The sequence below is a fragment of the Balaenoptera musculus genome, chromosome 1 (assembly GCF_009873245.2).
Source record: "Balaenoptera musculus isolate JJ_BM4_2016_0621 chromosome 1, mBalMus1.pri.v3, whole genome shotgun sequence".
Classification (NCBI taxonomy): Eukaryota; Metazoa; Chordata; class Mammalia; order Artiodactyla; family Balaenopteridae; genus Balaenoptera; species Balaenoptera musculus.
Genome location: NC_045785.1, coordinates 175,969,128 through 175,988,338, shown reverse-complemented (window position 1 = coordinate 175,988,338; position 19,211 = coordinate 175,969,128). Strand labels below are relative to the sequence as shown.

General features: G+C 41.6%; 1 protein-coding gene across 1 annotated transcript; it reads right to left on the bottom strand.

The window, feature by feature from the left end:
• Window positions 1-3,578: 3,578 nt before the first annotated feature.
• On the bottom strand, window positions 3,579-6,880 carry RGS2 (regulator of G protein signaling 2). The gene is made up of 5 exons (XM_036836788.1): window positions 6,747-6,880; window positions 5,617-5,718; window positions 5,458-5,519; window positions 4,716-4,882; window positions 3,579-4,435 (listed from the first exon to the last, which is right to left on the bottom strand). The coding sequence occupies exons 1-5, from the start codon at window positions 6,854-6,856 to the stop codon at window positions 4,241-4,243; spliced, it is 636 nt and encodes a 211-aa protein (XP_036692683.1). The 5' UTR covers window positions 6,857-6,880; the 3' UTR covers window positions 3,579-4,240.
• Between the last annotated feature and the right edge of the window lie 12,331 nt (window positions 6,881-19,211).

Sequence of the window (19,211 nt, the reverse complement as noted above, 5' to 3'; positions counted from 1 at the left end):
GGGCTATAACTGCAGTCTCCTAATTCATCTGCTTGACTCCAATTCATCCTTCATTTGCTGCCCAGGTTATTTTGTACATTTAAATTGAGATTGGTATCCATCGCCTCAGAATAAAATCCTAACCTTTCGTATTCAAGACTGTCCTCTATCACCTGGTTCTGGGCCATGCTTCTACACCCATCCCGGCCTTATCCTGCCAGGTACTCTGGTGATGCTGAATCATGGGCCCCCAATGGGTAGTATCAGGCTTTTGTTCAATGCTCTTGCCTTAGGCTAGCATGCACTCCTTACTCCTCTAGTGATTCTTTTTTTTTTTAAGATGAAAAATTTTAATATACATATATCATTTACACAGACACATATATGTAATATGTATACAAGTACATAATGTGTATCACTCACATAATTAAGGAAATTAACCATAGTGTTTATAAAACATATATAATAGAAAAACTACGATGTTCAATGGAGGAGAATTAATTATAATAAGCACATGTTATAGAACACTATGCAGTTCTTAAAAATAATGGTCTTCAATAATAGAGAGTCTGGAAAACATGAAAGATATAGTTTTAGATTTTAAAAGCAGGTCATAGGAGAAGCTTTTTGGGGCTGTTATTGTTGCCTCAAGCAATTCCAAGCTACTCCTTGGATATGATGCTGAAATGTAGATCAACCTCATCTTCTTGCCATTGACAAAAACACAGCTACCTCACTCTCCAACCCCACAAGGTAAGAATCACTGCCAGAAACGATCAAATAATGTGGTCAAACAAACCCTCTACCAAAGACCTGTTTCCTATAAAATTTGGGGTGATCATTTTAAATCACCACGTTGAAACTCATGTATTGCCTCTCTGGGCTCACGTGACAGATAATACACAATTCTAATTTTTTCAGTGGGACTGTATGAAATTACATTTTGAAATGCTTCTGAACTTAAAATATATGGAAAATGAAACACTATCAAAGTGAGTGGACTGTGGAGTCTAAGTGTACGAACTCCAACAAATGGGAACACTAAGTGATATTTATTTGTGGAGGTACGTGGTTTCTAAACTGAAATCTATTTCAGCTTGTTCTACACTAAAGAACATTGGAAAATACCACCTGAATAAAGTCTGTACTTTTAGCAGCCCTGAAACGGTCGGAACTCTTGCTTCTTGTTACTGTGATCTGGCTTCTCCTTCTATTAAAGGTCAAAAGTTATAGAGAACATGCTTAGTAAGAGGTATTTTTTTTGCCAAGAAGAAAGCTCTGCAGATATTTTCAGATGTTTGAGGCAATGGGGCTTTTAAAACCTTGTCCTTAGTTCCTTGTGCATTGGTAGATACTTTCTGTTTCACCAAAATTTAAGAGTTTTTAATATTCATGCATTCATTAATGCAGCTGGCACTTTGTGCCCGTCAAGGTGCTAGGTGTTGGGATCTGGCAGTGAGCAGAAAAAGACACGGAGTCCTTGAACTGTGACATCTGCAATCCAGGGGGAAAAGATAGAATTATTAATTATCATACAAATTAATGAGAATTCTATTAAGTGTGCTGAATTAGAGAAGCTGGTGCTATGAGAACACCTAAAAGGCGATCTGACCCAGGTAAGGAGGTCAGGGAAGGCTTCCCTGAGGAAGTGACGATTGCACCGATCTGTGAATGATGAGTAAGAGCTAAAATTGCATTCCATGCAGAGGGCCTGTGACGCACAAAGGTCCTATGGAACCAGCGGGCATGGCACCCACGGGGGAATAGAAGTAGGTCGGTGAGGCTGGCAGAGAGAGCTGGGGGACACGTGGTGGAGCATGGATGGAGTGGAAGAAGGGGTCAAGCCCATGCAGGTGTTAGACTATATTAAGGATGATGCCTTTATCCTGATTGTTTGGGAAACCTGTCAGGGGTTTATAAGCAACAGGAGACAAGATCAGGTTTCTGTGTTGCGAGGCTTCCTAGAGTTAAAAAGCAGGGAACACACTGGAGGGGGGAAACGTGAGTGAGGGTAGGTGAGTTTAGACTGTTGCAGTTGCCTGGGCAGATGGTGGCACCTTTGATCAGGGTGGTGACAGAAAGCAGGCTGGAGAGAGACTTGAAGTAAAAATAGGACTTGGTGACAAATTGGATACATGGCGTGACTCCCGGGTTTCTCTGTTGGCCAAAACCTTTCCAAATTGAGGATTGTGCAGACCTATTTATTCTCCAAAGAAATCTCTTTCAGTGACCCTTCAGAATTTTTATTCTATCACTATTTATGGAGCACCTGTTATGTATTATTTTGGCTGCTGGTGACACAGGAGTAGACTAGTTCATGTCTCTCATGGAGCTTGTGCCTGTTGGTCCCAGAAAGTGGGGTGAAGGTGAAGTTCAGTGCAAGCACCACGCAAACAGTTTAAACCAGGGGAGGTCAAGTTTTCTTCTGGCGAATCAGGATAAATGTTCTAAAAAGTGCTTTACACTTCCTAAAGCCCCTTACTACCTCACAGGAGCCAGTGGGATAGGCAGGAAGGTGTGAATTGAGGAGCCGGGGCAGATTAGGACTCCCAAGGTCACAAAAGTGTGAGAAATCAGTACATGGGCTTAGGTTTTCCAAGATGAGTGTTCGCCCTCCTCTTCAAAATGAAAACCACCATCAAGAAGTTTGAAAAAGCAGCCTGCTGGAGAAGAGTTATTCCTTTTCTAAGTAGCTGGTTTGGAAAATAACAGATTCAAGGCCTCTTTCTCAACTAGAGAAAGAGCACACTTCTAGGTGAAGTCTAAGCCACAAAATCGTGCTTCTTGCCTTCATCATTAGCTGCAGTAACACAACCAGATTCTTTTTTTAAAAAAATATTTATTTGGCTACACCAGGTCTTAGTTGCAGCACTTGGGATCTTCACTGCCGCATGCAGGATCTTTTAGTTGTGGCATGCGGCATCTAGTTCCCTGACCAGGGATCAAACCCTGGCCCCCTGCACTGGGAGCATGGAGTCTTAACCTCTGGACCACCAGGGAAGTCCCCAGATTCTTTATTGGCCAAATGAAGGCTGGCAAATCAGGGAAATTCTGATTTTGTACTGATCCATCTTGGAAGTGAACAGTTTCAGGCATGGATCTTGGAAGCTCATGCCATTACCCTGTGGGGGAACTTGGAACCAAGGGAAATAAAAAAGGCCTACTTTCCTCTTTATTTGGTTTCTTTCTTCATTTGAGCAGCTTAGTTGTGTGAATAATTTTGGTGCTTTGTCTCTTACATCATTTTACTTCTCATATTTAGCTGATCTTTAATACTCATGAAAGGCTTTAAAGCCAATGTTCCCATATTTTCAATAACAAGCTTGATTTTTACAAGATTGTATTAGAAAGGTTGATCTTAGGGTGGCTCGAAAGATGTGACCTGACCTCCTTTGACCTACGAAAGCATTAGAGATGGGAGTAGATCTTCCCTGCAGCTGTAATTTCTCAGTTCTGAGGATTGTCAATTCTCACTAAACAGGGCCCATCAACTGACACCTCTTCTTTACCAGAGAGGAGATATTTCACCTTGTACCTGCCATATTCAATTACCAAAAAAACCTACCCCAACCCACATCTGGACCAAATATTCAATAACATTATGTATCAAAATAAATTTATTAAAAGTATTCAAAGACCACTTCAAAGTTTAGCTGCCATCAGGACAGTTTTGGCACTCATAATGGACATTGTCGTTTTCTACACAACAGCACTCATTCTATTACACACACCAATTGACAATTCAAACAGACTGTTTCAGTTTTAGAGTTACGTGAGACAACAGTACTGATGATCTGTAGTCATAGGAACTTCAATACCCTTGCACATAGTAAACATAGGTTACCTAGTACTAAAGAAACTACAGCTAAACCACTATGTGGTAACAAGGACTGATTTAGGGAAAAATGTACAGCCAGCTCACTAAGGCCACATAACCCCAGACCTATTGATTGTAAATGCTTCTGGACCAATAGTGTTACATCGTTATCTTTCAGTCGCAAGCTCCTGCTTTTCCAGCGTGAGACACGCCACGTTTAGACCACGCTTTCCCTGTGCTCCATCAGTTACGGAAGCTGTCCCAGTACCAGCTTCTCCTAGACGGCTACTGGCTTCGTTTCACTACCCAACTCTGAATCAATAGTTCTGAGTGATGTTTCCTGAACACCCAGGCTGAATTCAAGGTCAGTCTTTTTGGCAGGTGACAGCCTTTCCCCTTAGGAAAAAAATGAAATGTCCTCGTTTCTGGGCTCCCTTTTTCATCTCAAGTAGCATGGGGCTCTGTGGTGATCTGTGGCTTTTTACACAAGTCCTGGTAGAATTCTGACTCCAAGAAACGGGGATAAGAGTTGTTCTCCATCAAGCTGTACACCCTTTTCTGGGCAGTTGTAAAGCAGCCACTTGTAGCCTCTTGTATGTTTTGGGCAATCAGAGTTTTGGTTTGAAAGTCTATGTTGATCTGAAATAAAACATAAAAAGTGGTTTATTCCATATTCAGAGTTAAGAGATTAATCTATTTAATATTTGAAAACAACAACAAAAAAACTATAATGTGTGATTAGCTTCACCAGCCAAGTCACTGAAGAAATGTAATTAACCTCCCTGAAAGCTAGAAGTAGGGGAAAAATATTTACCCCACTCCCCTTTTAATTTGAGGTCTCTTCAATTCTTTCCGTTTCACTTTGGTGCTGAGAATGTTTAAAACATGCTAAAACAAGGAACTTTTCATCTCCCCTTACCTCTTTTGGAGCTTCTTTTTCTATGAAATCAGTATATATTTTCTTTGCTTTTGAGGACAGCTTTTGGGGTGACTTGGTTTTTTTGAAGTCTTCACAGGCCAGCCAGAATTCAATATTTTCTTCACAGAATTCAGATTTTAAAAAAGCCCTGAATGCAGCAAGACCATCTGGGGGTGGGGGGGGGGGGAAAGAAAGCATGCATACAGTGAACGGAGTGACCAAATAATCCCTTTTGTTTTTTCCTAGAACTCCCATTCCCCTGGCCCCATATTTTATTATTTCTAGATGATAGCAATTTTCTAGATTTCAGTCAACCTGTAATCCTCAGAATTTAGCTCTTTAAAGACTAAGATGCCAGTCAGCAAAACGCTTAAGTTGGCACACTACTACAAAAATACATAAATACTTAGCTTCGCTGTTAATGCAAATATTTATTGGGGAGCCATAAGTTCTCTGGGAACGACGTCTCTTGAAAACACTGTTTGCAATGGAAAACCTGACTCAACCTTAACAAAAAGCAACTGCCATTACAGTTTGGGGCTAATTTTTTTCCCACCTAGAGTGAAAAAGCCATGCATTTCCCTGGTTAATCACTGGCAAGTAAAGGAGAAGAATACGCCTCATGTCATGGGGATTGTAAAGTAAAATTCCCCTTGGGCAAGCTGCTCTTGCTGTGTGGACACAACCTTTCTAGACTCTCCTGATACTTGAAATGGATCAAATTCAAGAGGTTTTAACTTACATTTACTGGCTAGCAGCTCATCAAATGCTTCTGACCACAGCTGGGCTTCCTCGGGAGAAGGCCTGCAAGAGAAGTTCTGCGTATTAGCTCACGCATGTCAGAGGTTCCCTTTTCAGCTCAGCAGTGAGCTCATTCGCAAGTACAAGATTTTCAACTTACTTGGTGAAGGTTTGCTGTTTGCTTTTCTTGCCGGTTTTGGGCTTCCCAGGAGAGGAGGAATTTTGCAAGAAGTAGCTCAAACGGCTCTTCCAATCTTTCAATCTTAAAAGAAAAAAGAAAAAGGATATTCACTTAGTGGCCACACTTGAAATCGCCAATGCAGCTGAAGGCATTTTTACCAAATAAAGTTGCCCCTTGTGGCTACAGACAAACCAAATAAGACAAAACAACTCTTCCTGTCAGTCTTACACCTTTAACATTTAAACCCAGCACCTATATACTAAACACACTAGTTTCATCCACTCATCTGAACATAATGACTAGTTTTAAAACTAAGGGTAGAACTACCTACAATTATAGGGTATTTTTAGGAATCTAGTTTGCATAGTTCAAAAAGCAGATGTTATTTCTGGCCCACAGAAGGCAGCAGTTTTTCTGCAACGTTAATTACAATTCTGAGACATTTCACACTTGATGAAACCCATAGTGGAACTGCCCTGAGCCAGCCCGTGCTCACTTCCCTTCTACCCTTCAAGCAGGAGGCTCTGGACCACCCTAGAAGCTGTGCATAATGAATGTGTGTGTGTTAGATTGCCCGTCCTCCTCCCCCAACTACAACACTCATTTTAAGAAGATGATGCAGAACAATTATTTGTTCCACAGTCCTGAGTGGGTGAGATCTGCTGTTCAATTAAAAAAAAGAAAAGATTTTAAAAGAATATATTCGGAATCAGCAAAAAAATATCTACATCGCAGCAGCCGTGTAAAGCTGATCAGAATTTACAATGCAATGTACGAATGCCGGGGACGCGCTTCGGCCGCAGGATTCCCTGAAGTCATTTTCGATGCAGGGGGACAAAAAGCCAACCAGCATCTACCACCGCCTCTGCATCAAGAATTTTCTGCAGTTTCTAAACTCTACCCGAGAGTCCTTCGCTCACGTCACAAAATAAATACCTACCCACACAGGTTTAAACCTTACTTAACAAATTAACCTTTTCCACATTTTTTTTTTTTTTCTGCAGAGGTGCACGCTACCCAGTTCCAAGCGCAAATGTACCGCGTTTGCAGCCGCCCAGGACAGCTGGGTCCGCAGGGGTGGCGGGGGAAGAGAAGAAAGCCTTACTCACAGGGTTCGCTTCATCTTTTCCCGCTTCTCCTCGCTCTTGGGGCCGGTGCCTGCGCTCTTGTCCATGGGTCCGCAGTCGTGCTGGACAGCCAGGAACATAGCACTAGGCATTATCTTTTTCCGACTGAGACTACTATTCTGTATAACCGGGTGTGCGCAGCCGTATTTATAAAAGGCGGAGGCGCGGGGGCGGGGCCTGACGACGCCACGCCCACCAACAGCGGACGCCGATTGGCTAGCTGCAGCCGGGCATGGGGGCGAGGTCAGCGCCCGTCTGCGCAGTCACGGCTGCCGGCGAAGGGTCTGGAAGCGAGGGGGCTGTTGACGTCTGCGGCCGCGGCGTCGTGCGCAGTCGGGCTAAGAGCGGCGACCGGCTCGGGCTGGTGTGGGAGCAGAGAAGTTTCCCGCCGAGTGGTCGCCAGACACCTCTGCCGAGTTGTGGCGGCCGGGCGGGGTCGCAGGGCTGTGGAGGCAGGGAGCCAGGTCGGCTGCAGGCCCGGCCGGGACGCTCGCCCTCCCCCTCCCTTTCTCCATCCCCTCCCCTCCCCCACGCTCACGTGCTCCTGACCCCAAAGCGAGCGACGATTGCCCCGCAGGTAAAGGTTGCTTGCTGGGAACCCGAATGCAATTACCTTATTTTAAATTAGGATGTGTTTCCCCCTTTTTGGAGCACACGCCCTCTCCCCACGCCTCCTTTCTTGGTCTGCAAACTGAGGCCGTGGGGAGACCCTCATCTGTTCCTCTTTGCGACTCCATTTAATTTGGGGAAGGAAACCGCCAATGGGAGGAAAGGCGACGGTCCAGAGGCAGGTGGTGTGACTGACTTTGCATTCTGCCTGGGCGTCTCGTAGCACGTTTGGGGATGAACGTTAGTCAGGGAAGGGACAGGAGAAAGTGCTTTCACTGGGTGTGCAGTTTTGATCACCAGCAGGCACGTGGCTGGGTCTGTCCGTGGGGTTGTAGATTATCCCTCAGGAGTCCTTGGCTGCCCTGTCCTTCCAGAACAGAAAGAGAAATCACAGACCTCCTTACGATGAGATAGAGGGAAACACCAAGACCTCGCAGCTGTCATACACCTGAATCATTTTAGTGTAAGAGTGCAAGGATGCAAGATTTCCTTCTGAGTCATTCTTAGTTGCCTTAGAATTTACCAGAACACTTAATTGGCAAAAAGGAGAGGTGGCGGTGGAGGGAGGGAGAAGTTAACAGTTAGCTTGAATAAGCTTAGTCTGTGAAGTCTTCAAAAATCATCTTGCTGTAGCACGAGTTAAACGGTTTGATTGGTAAGGACAAGAAGATAACCTCAACTCGAAAATGATTTGATATCAGATAACATGATTAGAACCGTGCAGTGGAATATTCTAGTGGTTTTCCCTCAAGCGTCTAAGTAGACAGTGAGATTAACAGCAAGGTATTAGACTGCAAATATTCTCTCTGCTTTGCATTAGAACTGTTAAAAGAAAATGGGGACTAGTTTACCATATTCTTAAGATGAGCTGCCAGTAGTTGGAGCTCCCAGTTTGACTTGGAGAGTAAAACCTGCAATTATTACTAAAGAGGAGAGCCATGTACTCAGTTATGGAAAGGAAAATCATTTAGATTTCAGTAATAAATACTTGAAAGCGTGTTTGTGAAATGTAAGAATATAGTTTTTCTCAAGCCTATGCTCTTCATCTCTGAAAGAACTTTGCATATTTCCTACAGCTATTTTCACTTTCTGATGATTCAGTACTTATTTATTAAATATGTGTAATATGCAGACACTTGCTTTTTCTTGTTAATTTAAACCTCTGTATGTTTTTCACTTAGAACCTTGGATGGTAGAATTCACTCATAGTGGAAAAGACAGGAGTTCTGACTCAGAGGCAGCAAGGAGAGAGAGCTGGGCTTGTGTCAGGATACGTAGTTATAGAGTCTCAGCTTCACCAGTAAATGCTAAGTAACTGCTGGGGCAGTCGCATCCCACCTCCCTGAGCACCAGTTTCTCATCTCTATTAAGAGTAATGAATGTGTTTTTCTTGCCAGCCTCACTGTATATTATGGGAATCTTTCGTGAAAGGCCTTTGCAAATTTTAAAGTACTATACAAAAGTTTGTTTTTTCTTTAAAATTTGCATGTGCGTGGAAGAAGGAAATATCTGGAAGCATAGCTATTCAAGGTAGAAAAATCATTAAAGGATTAATTCAGGGTTTATTAGGTTATAAATGTGTAAGTACTAGTAAAGTTCAAGGTAACATCACAGCTTTGTGGAGTATCAAGCTCGTAATAGATACTTAATAAATGTTCTCTGGGTAAAAAACAAATAAGAAAATAAGTAAACTGTTTAGGATTTGAACTTTTTCAGAGATCTTCAAGCCAGAAAAGTTTGATCATCTCAATACATTCACGGCAGTGAATGTATGTCGTGAAGGTATATGTATATCCATGTAAGTAACTGGTTTAAATATAGACTATTCCAGATGTTTCTTGTAAGTTTTTAATGTAACTATTTGCTTTTTTTGCAAACCATTTCCGATTGACAACTGAAGTTAAGGCAGGCAGACGTACATTTAAAGCGAAAACTGCAGTGTTTGATGACTTCCCTTTTTTGCTGTTGTTGCGAGTGGCTTTTAGGTAAATGGGATTGCTTAATATGAAGATGACACATGCTTTCCATTCTTCTGTTGGAGGAAGAAACAATGCAGTAGGATGTAAATACTGCACAGCCAGACCTCAGCTTGAGAGTGGCTTGATGAACTACACATACATTTCCCATGTTGAGTCTACCATGCCCTTTACTGGAGAGGCTGTCTGCTGAGCGCATAAGGGGTGGAAGCTTGCACGGTGGTTCTTGAACTTTTTGTATCTAAAAAAATTTAAGTTACAGAAGAAGGCAAACAAAAAATACAAGTTTTTAGTAACACCAAAAGGAGAGTATGGAAAGCAGAAGTGTCCCCTGCCATACTTCTCTCTTCCACACCCACTGTAGGTTATTATTAATAAAAATTATTATTATTATCTGAAAATAGTTACACATAATAACTTTCATACTTATGCTTTAGAAAGCTAGGAAACAAGATACATGCTTTAAAAGAAAAGGGTCATTCTGTGTATTACTCTGTGCTTTACTTTTTTCGTCAGTAAGATATCTTAGTTCCTAAATTTGTAAAAGCTGTAAACCTGTTGCTTACCTCATGAAATCTTAAATTGGTGAGAAGTTTAAAAAAAGGAAAAAAAATTAGGAAATTAAGTGCCCTGTGTCAAACGGTGTGATGAGTAATTGGAAATAATGAAAACTTTTAGTATCCTAATTGTTGAGTGTAGTTGAGGAAGTGTGACACCTGTCTTGTCATTTTGTCTGTCTTTTTTGTGCTTTTTTTCTTTTTGGTCTTATTCTCATTTAACTTTAACGGGTGGAATATTCTTTTAACAGACGGAACATATGACCCCACAGTGAATGAATTTGTGACCCCACAGGATTATGTACTCTACTCTTCACTCCTAATATGGTCTGAGATTTAAAATTCATAATTGCTCTCTTTCTCAGAAGGTAATTTTCATACCTAGGCGTTGTTAAGAGAGAAAGTGTTTTTGTCAGGAATGAATCAGAGTTTCAACCAAGTACTTGACACGTATTATAGAGGAGTTAATGATTTTACTGGTCCTTGTATTGGTAATTTCAGTAAGAGCACTTCCATGGTTCTGCCTTAAATTCACCCATCGTATGAAGTACGTCATACTTCAAATGCAGGCAGGGCCTACTTAAATTTAATAATTCCCTCTTACTAAGTAAAGCACCTGGATTCTCTTTGGAAACCAACAACAGAAGCATCACAAGTTTTTTTTTTCTTCCCGAATAAAAATCCTAATGTATATTGAAATACCTCTAGTAGGTTCCTGTAGTTGAAGAACACTTAGTATGAAGTCTAGGTTTGGGGGACCATTTCCAGTATCTGCCTCTTACTGCTCTCTTCTGTGACAGTGGACCACATGGAATCTCAGGGGAGAGGAGGCGGTTAGAAACACTTTCTGATGAAATAAGTTACATAGATGGCATATTGCCTTATTAACTGCAGAGGTAAAACTAGGGGTTTCTTTCCTGGCATTTGTTCTCCTGGGATTTTAATTTCTGTGCACAGAATTTTGTCAAATCATGAAAATGTCAAGTGTGTATTGATTACTGTTTTGAAATCTTGGGATATTGGCATCATAATATACAAGATTTCAAAGGTCTATATGATATCAGTTGCAGAGAATCTTTTTTTTTTTTAAGTGTGAAGAAAGGCTTCTTTTTATCTAGTAAATAAGGAATCCATTTGCACTGGTATTTCCAGCTTGCTGACTGTTCCTATGTAGGGAGTATTAATTCATTTTAGACACTGGCTTTCAAAGGTCTTTGATCCATGGACTACTTTGCAAGAACCTAAAACCTCGTGGATTTTCTCTCCCAAACACATTTTTGTAAACCAACAAAAATTCCCAAATCTTAACCGGATTAACTGATAAAAGAACAATGCTTTCAAGGAGATACCAGTAGGCCCTGACCCAACTGCCAAGTTATAAATGTTCAAGTCCTCAATGCTGAGCTCACGTCCTCAGCTTCAAAAGACACAGTACCTTTGCCTTTATTTTCATAAATTATGCTTAGGAGAGCAGGATGGTTGGAGGGTTTGTCCATAATTGGGATACTTGCCTTTAGTTCCCAGTTCCTGGCGTTATTTTAGTTATGACCCCAGGCAAATTGCTTAGCCTTCTTGTGCCTAGGCTTCATATCTTCAGGGTGGAAGTAATTATAGCAGCCTTCCTTTGCGAGGAAGTGGAAAGAAAACACTGCGGGGACTGCGTGAGTGTCTGGGTTGATGATAGCTCATAGTGCCCAGGCCCGGTGTTCAGCAGAACTTTGTAGTAGGACTGGTTTCTTCCAGGTGACTCTTTTTCCCATTTTGTTGTTGCTTTCCTAGCACCCACTGTTTCCTGCTGCTCTTAGGGTGGCAGGTCTTCCATTCAGGTGGAAGGGTTGAATCAGCAGGCCCTGAGCGTCTACCACTCAAGGAGCACCAGGACAAGTTCTGGCTTGCTTCAGCGTAGGACGCACTGTGTTGAGGATGGGGGTGGCCAGTGGAGGGCTCTTCTGTCTGTGGTCCTGTCCCTGGGAGGATGCATCTGCTCTCCACCAGGCGCTAGGCCCTGGCCTCTGCGCCATCACTGCCTGATGCCACTGCTTTCTGGGTGTCTGTTCATCCATTGGGTTCCCTGGTGCTCCCTTTTTGCTCTTCCAAATGCCCCATTGGGAACATCAGGGATATAAGGTTACTTTTTGAAATGTTTTAAGTTCTTCCTGAAAAATGTTTTGGAAATGTCTAGCTCTTCACATGCTGACATTTCCATCTGTTGATATTTTGAAAGAAGTCTCCACTGTCTTCACAGGGTGAGTTCTCTCTACATTAGATACTTGGTGAAAATTCATTTATTTTTCTCAGTGCAGTGTAGGAAGGATGTTAAGTTGCCTCTGGTGGTTCTCCCTGTTCCTTTGTAAGTACATTCCCCTCTCCCCCCTACCGTCCCCCTTTCTCATCATAGCGAAGCTTTCTTATTTGGAGACTTACAGACTTTCAGTGCTTCAATTATTTTATCTCTTTCAGTTAATGCAGTGTACATTTGGTTTCATATTCTTCAAGAGTTTTAAATTAAATTTTAAAATAAACCTAGCGAAGGTGAGCATAGTCACCTGGCCTAGCCAAGCCTAGATCAGCCGTGTTTAACCCAGCAGCATGAGTCAGTTTCATCAAAACTGCTTTGAATTCATCTTATTAGAAGTCTTCATTTTCTGATATGTTTGTTTATATCTAGTTTCAAGGTTCTGCATCCTTGTTGCTTTCTTCATGAACTGAAGACTGATCTCTCATCTTGAGTAATAATCTTTCTTAATCATTTAGAACTTGTTCCAGATGCAGTAGAATTTTATGTTTTTTTTTTTAACTTTTTTTTTTTTCTGATTAATAAGTTTGCTCACTCTTCCTGTCCATTCTTTAGCTTCTTGTGAAAGCAGTTATATACTTCCCCCAAGATGGGAATTGTCATCTGAAGCATCTTTTTAGTGCTGTCTGAAGTTGTTCTTCGCTTTTCTGGTGCACTTTAAAGGCTGTTTTGCTTGTAGTTACTTATATTGGATGGGTTTCGATGAATCTTTCAAAGACTGAATATTTCTTGAATGTCAACTTGTTCTAAATGCTTAGATTTCTCTTTGCTAAGTTCTTTTGTAAAGGTCTGTATTTTAAGCCTAAGCAAGGAGTTGGAGATTTCCACCTCCTTCTTATTGGCCTCCAGTTTTTCTGTTGCTGATAGTTGGTTCTTGAGTCTGGCCTCCATTAAAGTTGGTTCACATGCTTCAAATTCTTTTTGAATTAGGTTAAACTTGGCAAAATTTTGATGTCTTTTCTCCAGAAGGGCAGGAACTTCAGTAGCTAGTTCTCTGTCTTTATTTGCGTAAGGTAGCCTTTTAATTATTAAAAATCTGACTGACTATAAAGAACACCATCTCCCACAGTAATCCGTGGGCTCTAGGTCTAGTTTAATGTTCTCTAGCAGGGCGGACACTGGCTGGTACGGCGTGTCCAGAACCAGGGCAACACATAGCGTCATGGCCATGAGCAGACCCCCTAGGCTACTCTGAGCCCATGCAGGTTGCCAGGACTCTGATGGCGGCACAGAGCGTAGACAACACCTGCGAGCGTGTGCCCGGAACCAGTCCTGTGTCTGGTAACTAGGGTAGACCTCAGTGCAGGGGAGGTAGAGGGGACAAGTACAATAAATTATTGGCTAATGCTTTTTTTTCTCTTGACTACTTTTTCATTCTGTGGCCCTGGAGGTCTTATGTTACCCAAACAGGCCACAGAAAACTTCCTGCTCTCAGAGCCCCTCCATGTCATGATGGCCTTGAACGTATGTGGGAAAGGATGGGGGACAGATTATGGAGGACGCTAGAGAGGCTTCAACTTCACCAATTTCACCTTTGAAAAATAAGAAATAAATAATTGGAATTTTAAAAAGTTTTCACTCCTCAAGAATGTGCAGTCCAACTGTGATCAGAGAAAACATGATTTTTTCAAACTCTTGCATGTGGCGAAATGTTGGATGATACAGAAGCTTACAGGGTGCTTCTGTTCAGAATTATCATCTCTGGCGGTATTAGATGTTGGATGCAGCTTTTCCTCACAGAAGTTGACCCTTAGGCCGTGGGAGATCCAAGCTTTGTCTGGCTCACTTGACAGGTCAGTCTTTTTGGCGATGAGCCTGCAGGTTGGCTGGGAGTTCGCTGGCTTTGGCTGGGCTGGGCATTTCACCTGACTCGGCTGGGCTCACTTCTATGGCTTGGAGTAGGCTAGAGATTGGTCAGTCTGGCGCGGTGAGGCTGGGTGGCTCTGCAGGTCTTGGCTGGATTTCTCATGTGTGTTGAGCTCAGCTGATACAGGCTGGTGTTGCTCAGTGCTTGGCTCTGGCCCTTGAATCTCTCATCCTTGTCTTGTGATCTGTGGTGAAACCTGGTCTGTCCTTCCCATGGTAATGGCAGAGCACAGAACAGCCAGTGTTTTGGCTGTGAGAGCAGTTACCCAATTTGCATTTTTAAAAATTCACCCTGACTGTGAGATGTCGGCATTTCATTTGGTGGCCTTTTCTCTTCTTGAAGGCATGATCCTGAGAGAGACTGTAGGTTTTCTGGAATTGGGATATGGAGTAGGCGTTGATACAGTCACCCATTTCTTCTCTTTCTGTGGCTTGGTTCACAGGTCACTGTGAAGTTGGGACACGTGAGTTGGCAGAGATGAACTCTTACTGCAGTGCACACCAACCCAGAGACGGCTAAACGAGCATTCCCGAAGTCCTGCACTCGGCTGACCAGGTGAGGAGAAACCCCTCGCGGCATACACTGTCCAGTGGGAATGACGACGGCTTGGGTGTCCAAGGCACTGATTCAGCAGGACCAAATGCTGAGTAACTGCGGGATTCCAGGGAAGCCTCTTCGTATTTGCAGGTCTCCATTTCTCTCTCTCTGAAGAGCAGGAAATATGTGAGTAAACTCCATATTTTGAATCTGGTGGGGCTCAAGCTGGTGTGAAAAGTTCATCTTTGGCAGGACTGAGACAGTTTTTTTCCAAGAGTGCTAATTTTTTTTTAACATATTGTAGAGTTTTCTTGAAAGACTAAATCAACATTTATGTCAAGGTGCAAGGAATTATGCTCTGAGTCATTCTTCCTGCTGTCTTTCCAAAAGGTGATAAGCCTTTAATTCTTGTCCTGAAACACCCAGCTGCAGCTGAGAGCTACAGAATTTCAGTCAGCTTGTCAGTTTGTTCTGTATCTTCTCTCTCCCACCTCTGGGAGACCCTGGCTGCCCTGCCCCTCGGGGAACATCATGACCCCTTGGGCTGGTGGATGACTGTAGCAAACCTGAGGGACTGCTGGAGGGAGGTGTCTCTGCTTTGGGAGACTACCACCTGGGTGGAGTGTCTCCCTTTTTTTTTTAAACATTAAATACTTAATGTTTGTTTGTCGTATAATATATAAACAGACCTTCTTAGCAGACTGTTTTTTTATTTTAAGGAGAGAAGAGCTTATGAACTGGATGAAAAGGTAAGAGTGTGTGTGTGTCCATTGTTTTGGGGGAGGGTAGAGAAGTGGGCGGGTGATGGTGGCTATCAGATGTTAGAAAGCTTAGCAAAGGCGTGAGTTTCAGCTGGTCAGGAGAACTGTCTCTGTGGGTCTCCCAGATCTAAGCCAGGGAATTTTTATAGGGATATCAAATGGACTTTCTGTTTGGGAAGAGGGTTTTCTGTCAGCCTTCTTTGCAGCATCTGCTTGTTTGTCCCTTAAATGCTGAAGTTCCTTAGATGTCTTTTGTTTTGGCTCTGCACGTTCACGCTATGCAGTCACTCCCAAAACTCAGCTGCGGTCTGTGTGCTGATGAATGTCCGTGCTCGTCTCTCTCCTCATCTCAGACCTTTTTAGCTAATTGTCCATTAGCTTGATTCACCTAGATGACTCACAGGCGGTTCAAGTGAACTTGTTGAAGACAGCATTTCCCATCTTTGCACCTAAACCTGTTTCTTGGCCTTTGTTCTCTATCTCAGTTACCAAAGACAAATTGAGTTTATCTTTGAGTTCCACCCTCTCCCAGTCTCATATCAAGTTTATCCTGCCTATTAATTTTACTTCTTAAATGTATCTTGAGACTATAAACTTCTCTTTACTCCATTTCCACTTTCCTGATTCTCTCTTCATCTCTCTTATGGATCCAGGCAAAAGTTCTAATTGTTCTCTCACCTGCTAATTGATCCTCTCTAATGAATGATCTGTTTTCAGGCAGCGTGATTCTACTAAAACACTTGTCTGGTCATTATTGCTTTTCTGATTAAAACCGCTAATGGCTTGTCATTACCCTTAAGATAAGTTCCAGATTCCTTAAATTGCTGTACAAGATCCTTTCTATCTGGCCCCTGAAAGCCTTTCATTTATTACATGATCTTCTATTACTGCTGCCTTGCTCTCTATGCCCCTACCTACTGAATATTTTGTAGTTCCTTCCACGTGCTATGCTTCCTCTTTGCTTTAGCCACTTGCTCATGCTGTTCCCTCTACTTGGACCTTTTTCCATTCTTTCCACTCTTTATCTGACTTCTGTATGATTCATACTCTTCCAGGTATCGCTTAAATGAATTTTCTTTGTGTACACCACCTACACACTTTTCTTCCCTCCACTGACATATCTGGATAAGGTGCTCCTCTTAAGTGCTGTCATAGCACCTGTTAATTTACTTACCATGATGAATTGTAATTGCCTGGTTTCTTGTCACTATTCGTCACTAGACAGTTTCTCTTCCTCCTCCCTCTTCTCTCTCCCTCCCCCTCCTTCTTCTTCTTCTTCTTCTTTTTAAAAATTATTATATCCTGGAACATAGAGAATCCTCAGTAAATATTTGCTGAGGGAACGGATGGGTGGACATAAGAATGAGTGAATGAGTGAATGAATGCGTGCATGGTAGCTTTCCCAGGGCGCTTGACATCTGTTACCAGTGTCACTTGTGCCAGAGGTTTATATGTTCTCCATATCTGTAATTAAATTCCCATTGTAACCTTATAAACTTTCCATACTAACATTGAACTTTGCAGTGTTTGTAAGTTTTCTGTTCTTTCTGTTGGTATTTTTTCTGTGTGCAGTTTATGAAATAATCTATTTGTTGGTTTTCTTAAAAATCTGACTTTTACCTATTGTAAATAGGTTTACAGGTTTAGAGACTATTCATTTAAAACATTATGAACGTGTGAAAAATCTCACATTTCCTCTAATAAAAATGTTAAAAAAAAAAAAACCCCACAGGATTAAAAAGGTCACATGGTATTATCATTTGTTTTCCTTTCACTGTCTCTTACCATATATATTTGAATGAAGCCATATAGATGTGTATATGTGTGTGTGTGTGTGTGTGTATTTGTCTTAATTAGACAATTTAATAGTAAATTAGATCTAATATAAAAGTAGCTTGTTTCTTGTTTTTAGGAATTTCCAGTTTGGACCATTATGTAATAGGTTGCCTCTTTTTTGCTTCTGTCAGACAAATGGACTGAGGCCTAACGCATTGTAGATTTTAGAAAACAGAACATTTCCTAATGGTTTTAAAACTTGCATAATGATAGAAAATAATTTCCTTTATACTTTCACTACTTTTAAACTCTGAATTTCTGTTCGCATATAAGCAGTATTGCATTATTTGGATTGTAATGTTCAACTTATTATAACATTATAATATATAATATGTACAATTATCAGTTTAGATAATTTTCTTAGGTTCAGGAAGAGGAAAACAAGTAAGAAAGTCTTACTAAGAGTATGATCAATTGGGTAGCACTTAAAAGAGTTCAAAGAATTTTCTGGATTTCTGCTTTGAGGTCTTGTCTTGAGCCCGTGCAATTACCTCCTCTTCGTCCCCACAATCCACTGAAATGGGAAGAAATTAAACAGAGAGAGAAGAAAAGAAAAGAGGAAACTTTGTAGGACTGCTGTAAAAGAGGAAAGTGTACCACTGACGTATAAGAAATATGGAACTTGGGGAATATGTGAAGCAGAAAGGACCAAATGGAAGCAGAAACCTATCGGACTTGAATAGCAGGTAAGTTGGTGCCTCTTGAGAAGTAAGTGGACAGTGTCCTCAGGGTAACCTGAAAAAGTTTCCTTTTTGGAGCAACAGGTTTGAACAAGGGTGTGCTATAGGGGTCATGGGTGACGGGGATATTACATTATTTTAGAAGGTGTACCAGTGATCCACATGCTGTGTTTCCCTGGGTTTTGTTTTATACGGAGAGTGTACGAGATGAAGAGCTTGTAGGCCAAGGAGGAAATAAAAATAAAAGTCAAAGGTATTTAGAAATTATTAAAATGGGACAGTCACCTACGAGAAGCTGTGGAATGTGGTCAAAGCCATACACAGAAAATAACTTGTCTTAATTTCTTTTAAATTTGAAGTGTAGTTGATTTACAATCAACTATTACATTAGTTTCAGGTATACAACATAGTGACTCAGTATTTTTATAGATAATACTCATATGAAGTTATTATGAAATATTGGCTATATTCCCTGTGGTGCACATTACATCCTTGTATGTTACTCATTTTATACCTAGTAGTTTGTACCTCTTAATCCCCTTCGCCTGTCTTGCCCCATTCCTCTTCCCTCTGCCCATTGGTAACCAGTTTGTTCTCTGTATGTGTGAGTCTGTTTCTGTTTTGTTACATTCATTCGTTTGTTTTATTTTTTAGATTCCACATATAGTAGAAGAAAGACTGAAGATAAATGAACCCATCCACGTTTGTCACCCAGTGGTTATATCGAGTGCAGTGTTGAGAAGGCGTGTGAAGGTGAGTCTGTACTGAATGGGGAGCTCTGCTGTTAGTGAGTAGTGACTTCAGGGTTCAATGGATTTTTCAGATGAGCTGAGTAAAACTGCTAAGAGTCTGATAATTCCTATATCGCTCCAAAGCACAGAATGACAGGAAGTTTCCCCAGTAATTTTTTTGAGGCAGGCATAATTCTGGTCCCCAAATTTGCTGAAGAAAGCACTCAAAAGAAAACTAAAGAAAAAATTCAATTATAAAGATGTAGATACCTTAAATAAAATATTTTAAATATTTCCACTGTAAACAGTTTCAAGTAAGCAGAAACACTGTGCACAGTGAAATACAGAACTCGTGGTACCTACACGTGATAAAAGAAGCTCCTTTGCAGAAAGTGAAGAATTTATATTATAATTCACAGATGAGGTGGTGAATAACATCCGCCCGGCTTTGCCGCATGGGGCGGTTCACAGGGTGGGCAGTGTTGCTGACCTGCTTCCCCAGGGCCTGGGAGGAATCACCAGCATCCCCACCAGGAGTCGGAGAACTAGGTGAGAGCTCAGGCAGGAAGTCCAGCACCTGATTTTGAAGGTCAGACT

Coding starts and splice junctions, on each gene's coding strand:
- RGS2 (XM_036836788.1), bottom strand. CDS start 6,856: ATGCCTAGTGCTATGTTCCTGGCTGTCCAGCACGACTGCGGACCCATG. Junction 5,719..6,746: donor GAAAAGATGAAGCGAACCCT/GTGAGTAAGGCT, acceptor TTTTCTTTTAAG/ATTGAAAGATTGGAAGAGCC. Junction 4,883..5,457: donor TGAGCTGCTAGCCAGTAAAT/GTAAGTTAAAAC, acceptor CCCCACCCCCAG/ATGGTCTTGCTGCATTCAGG.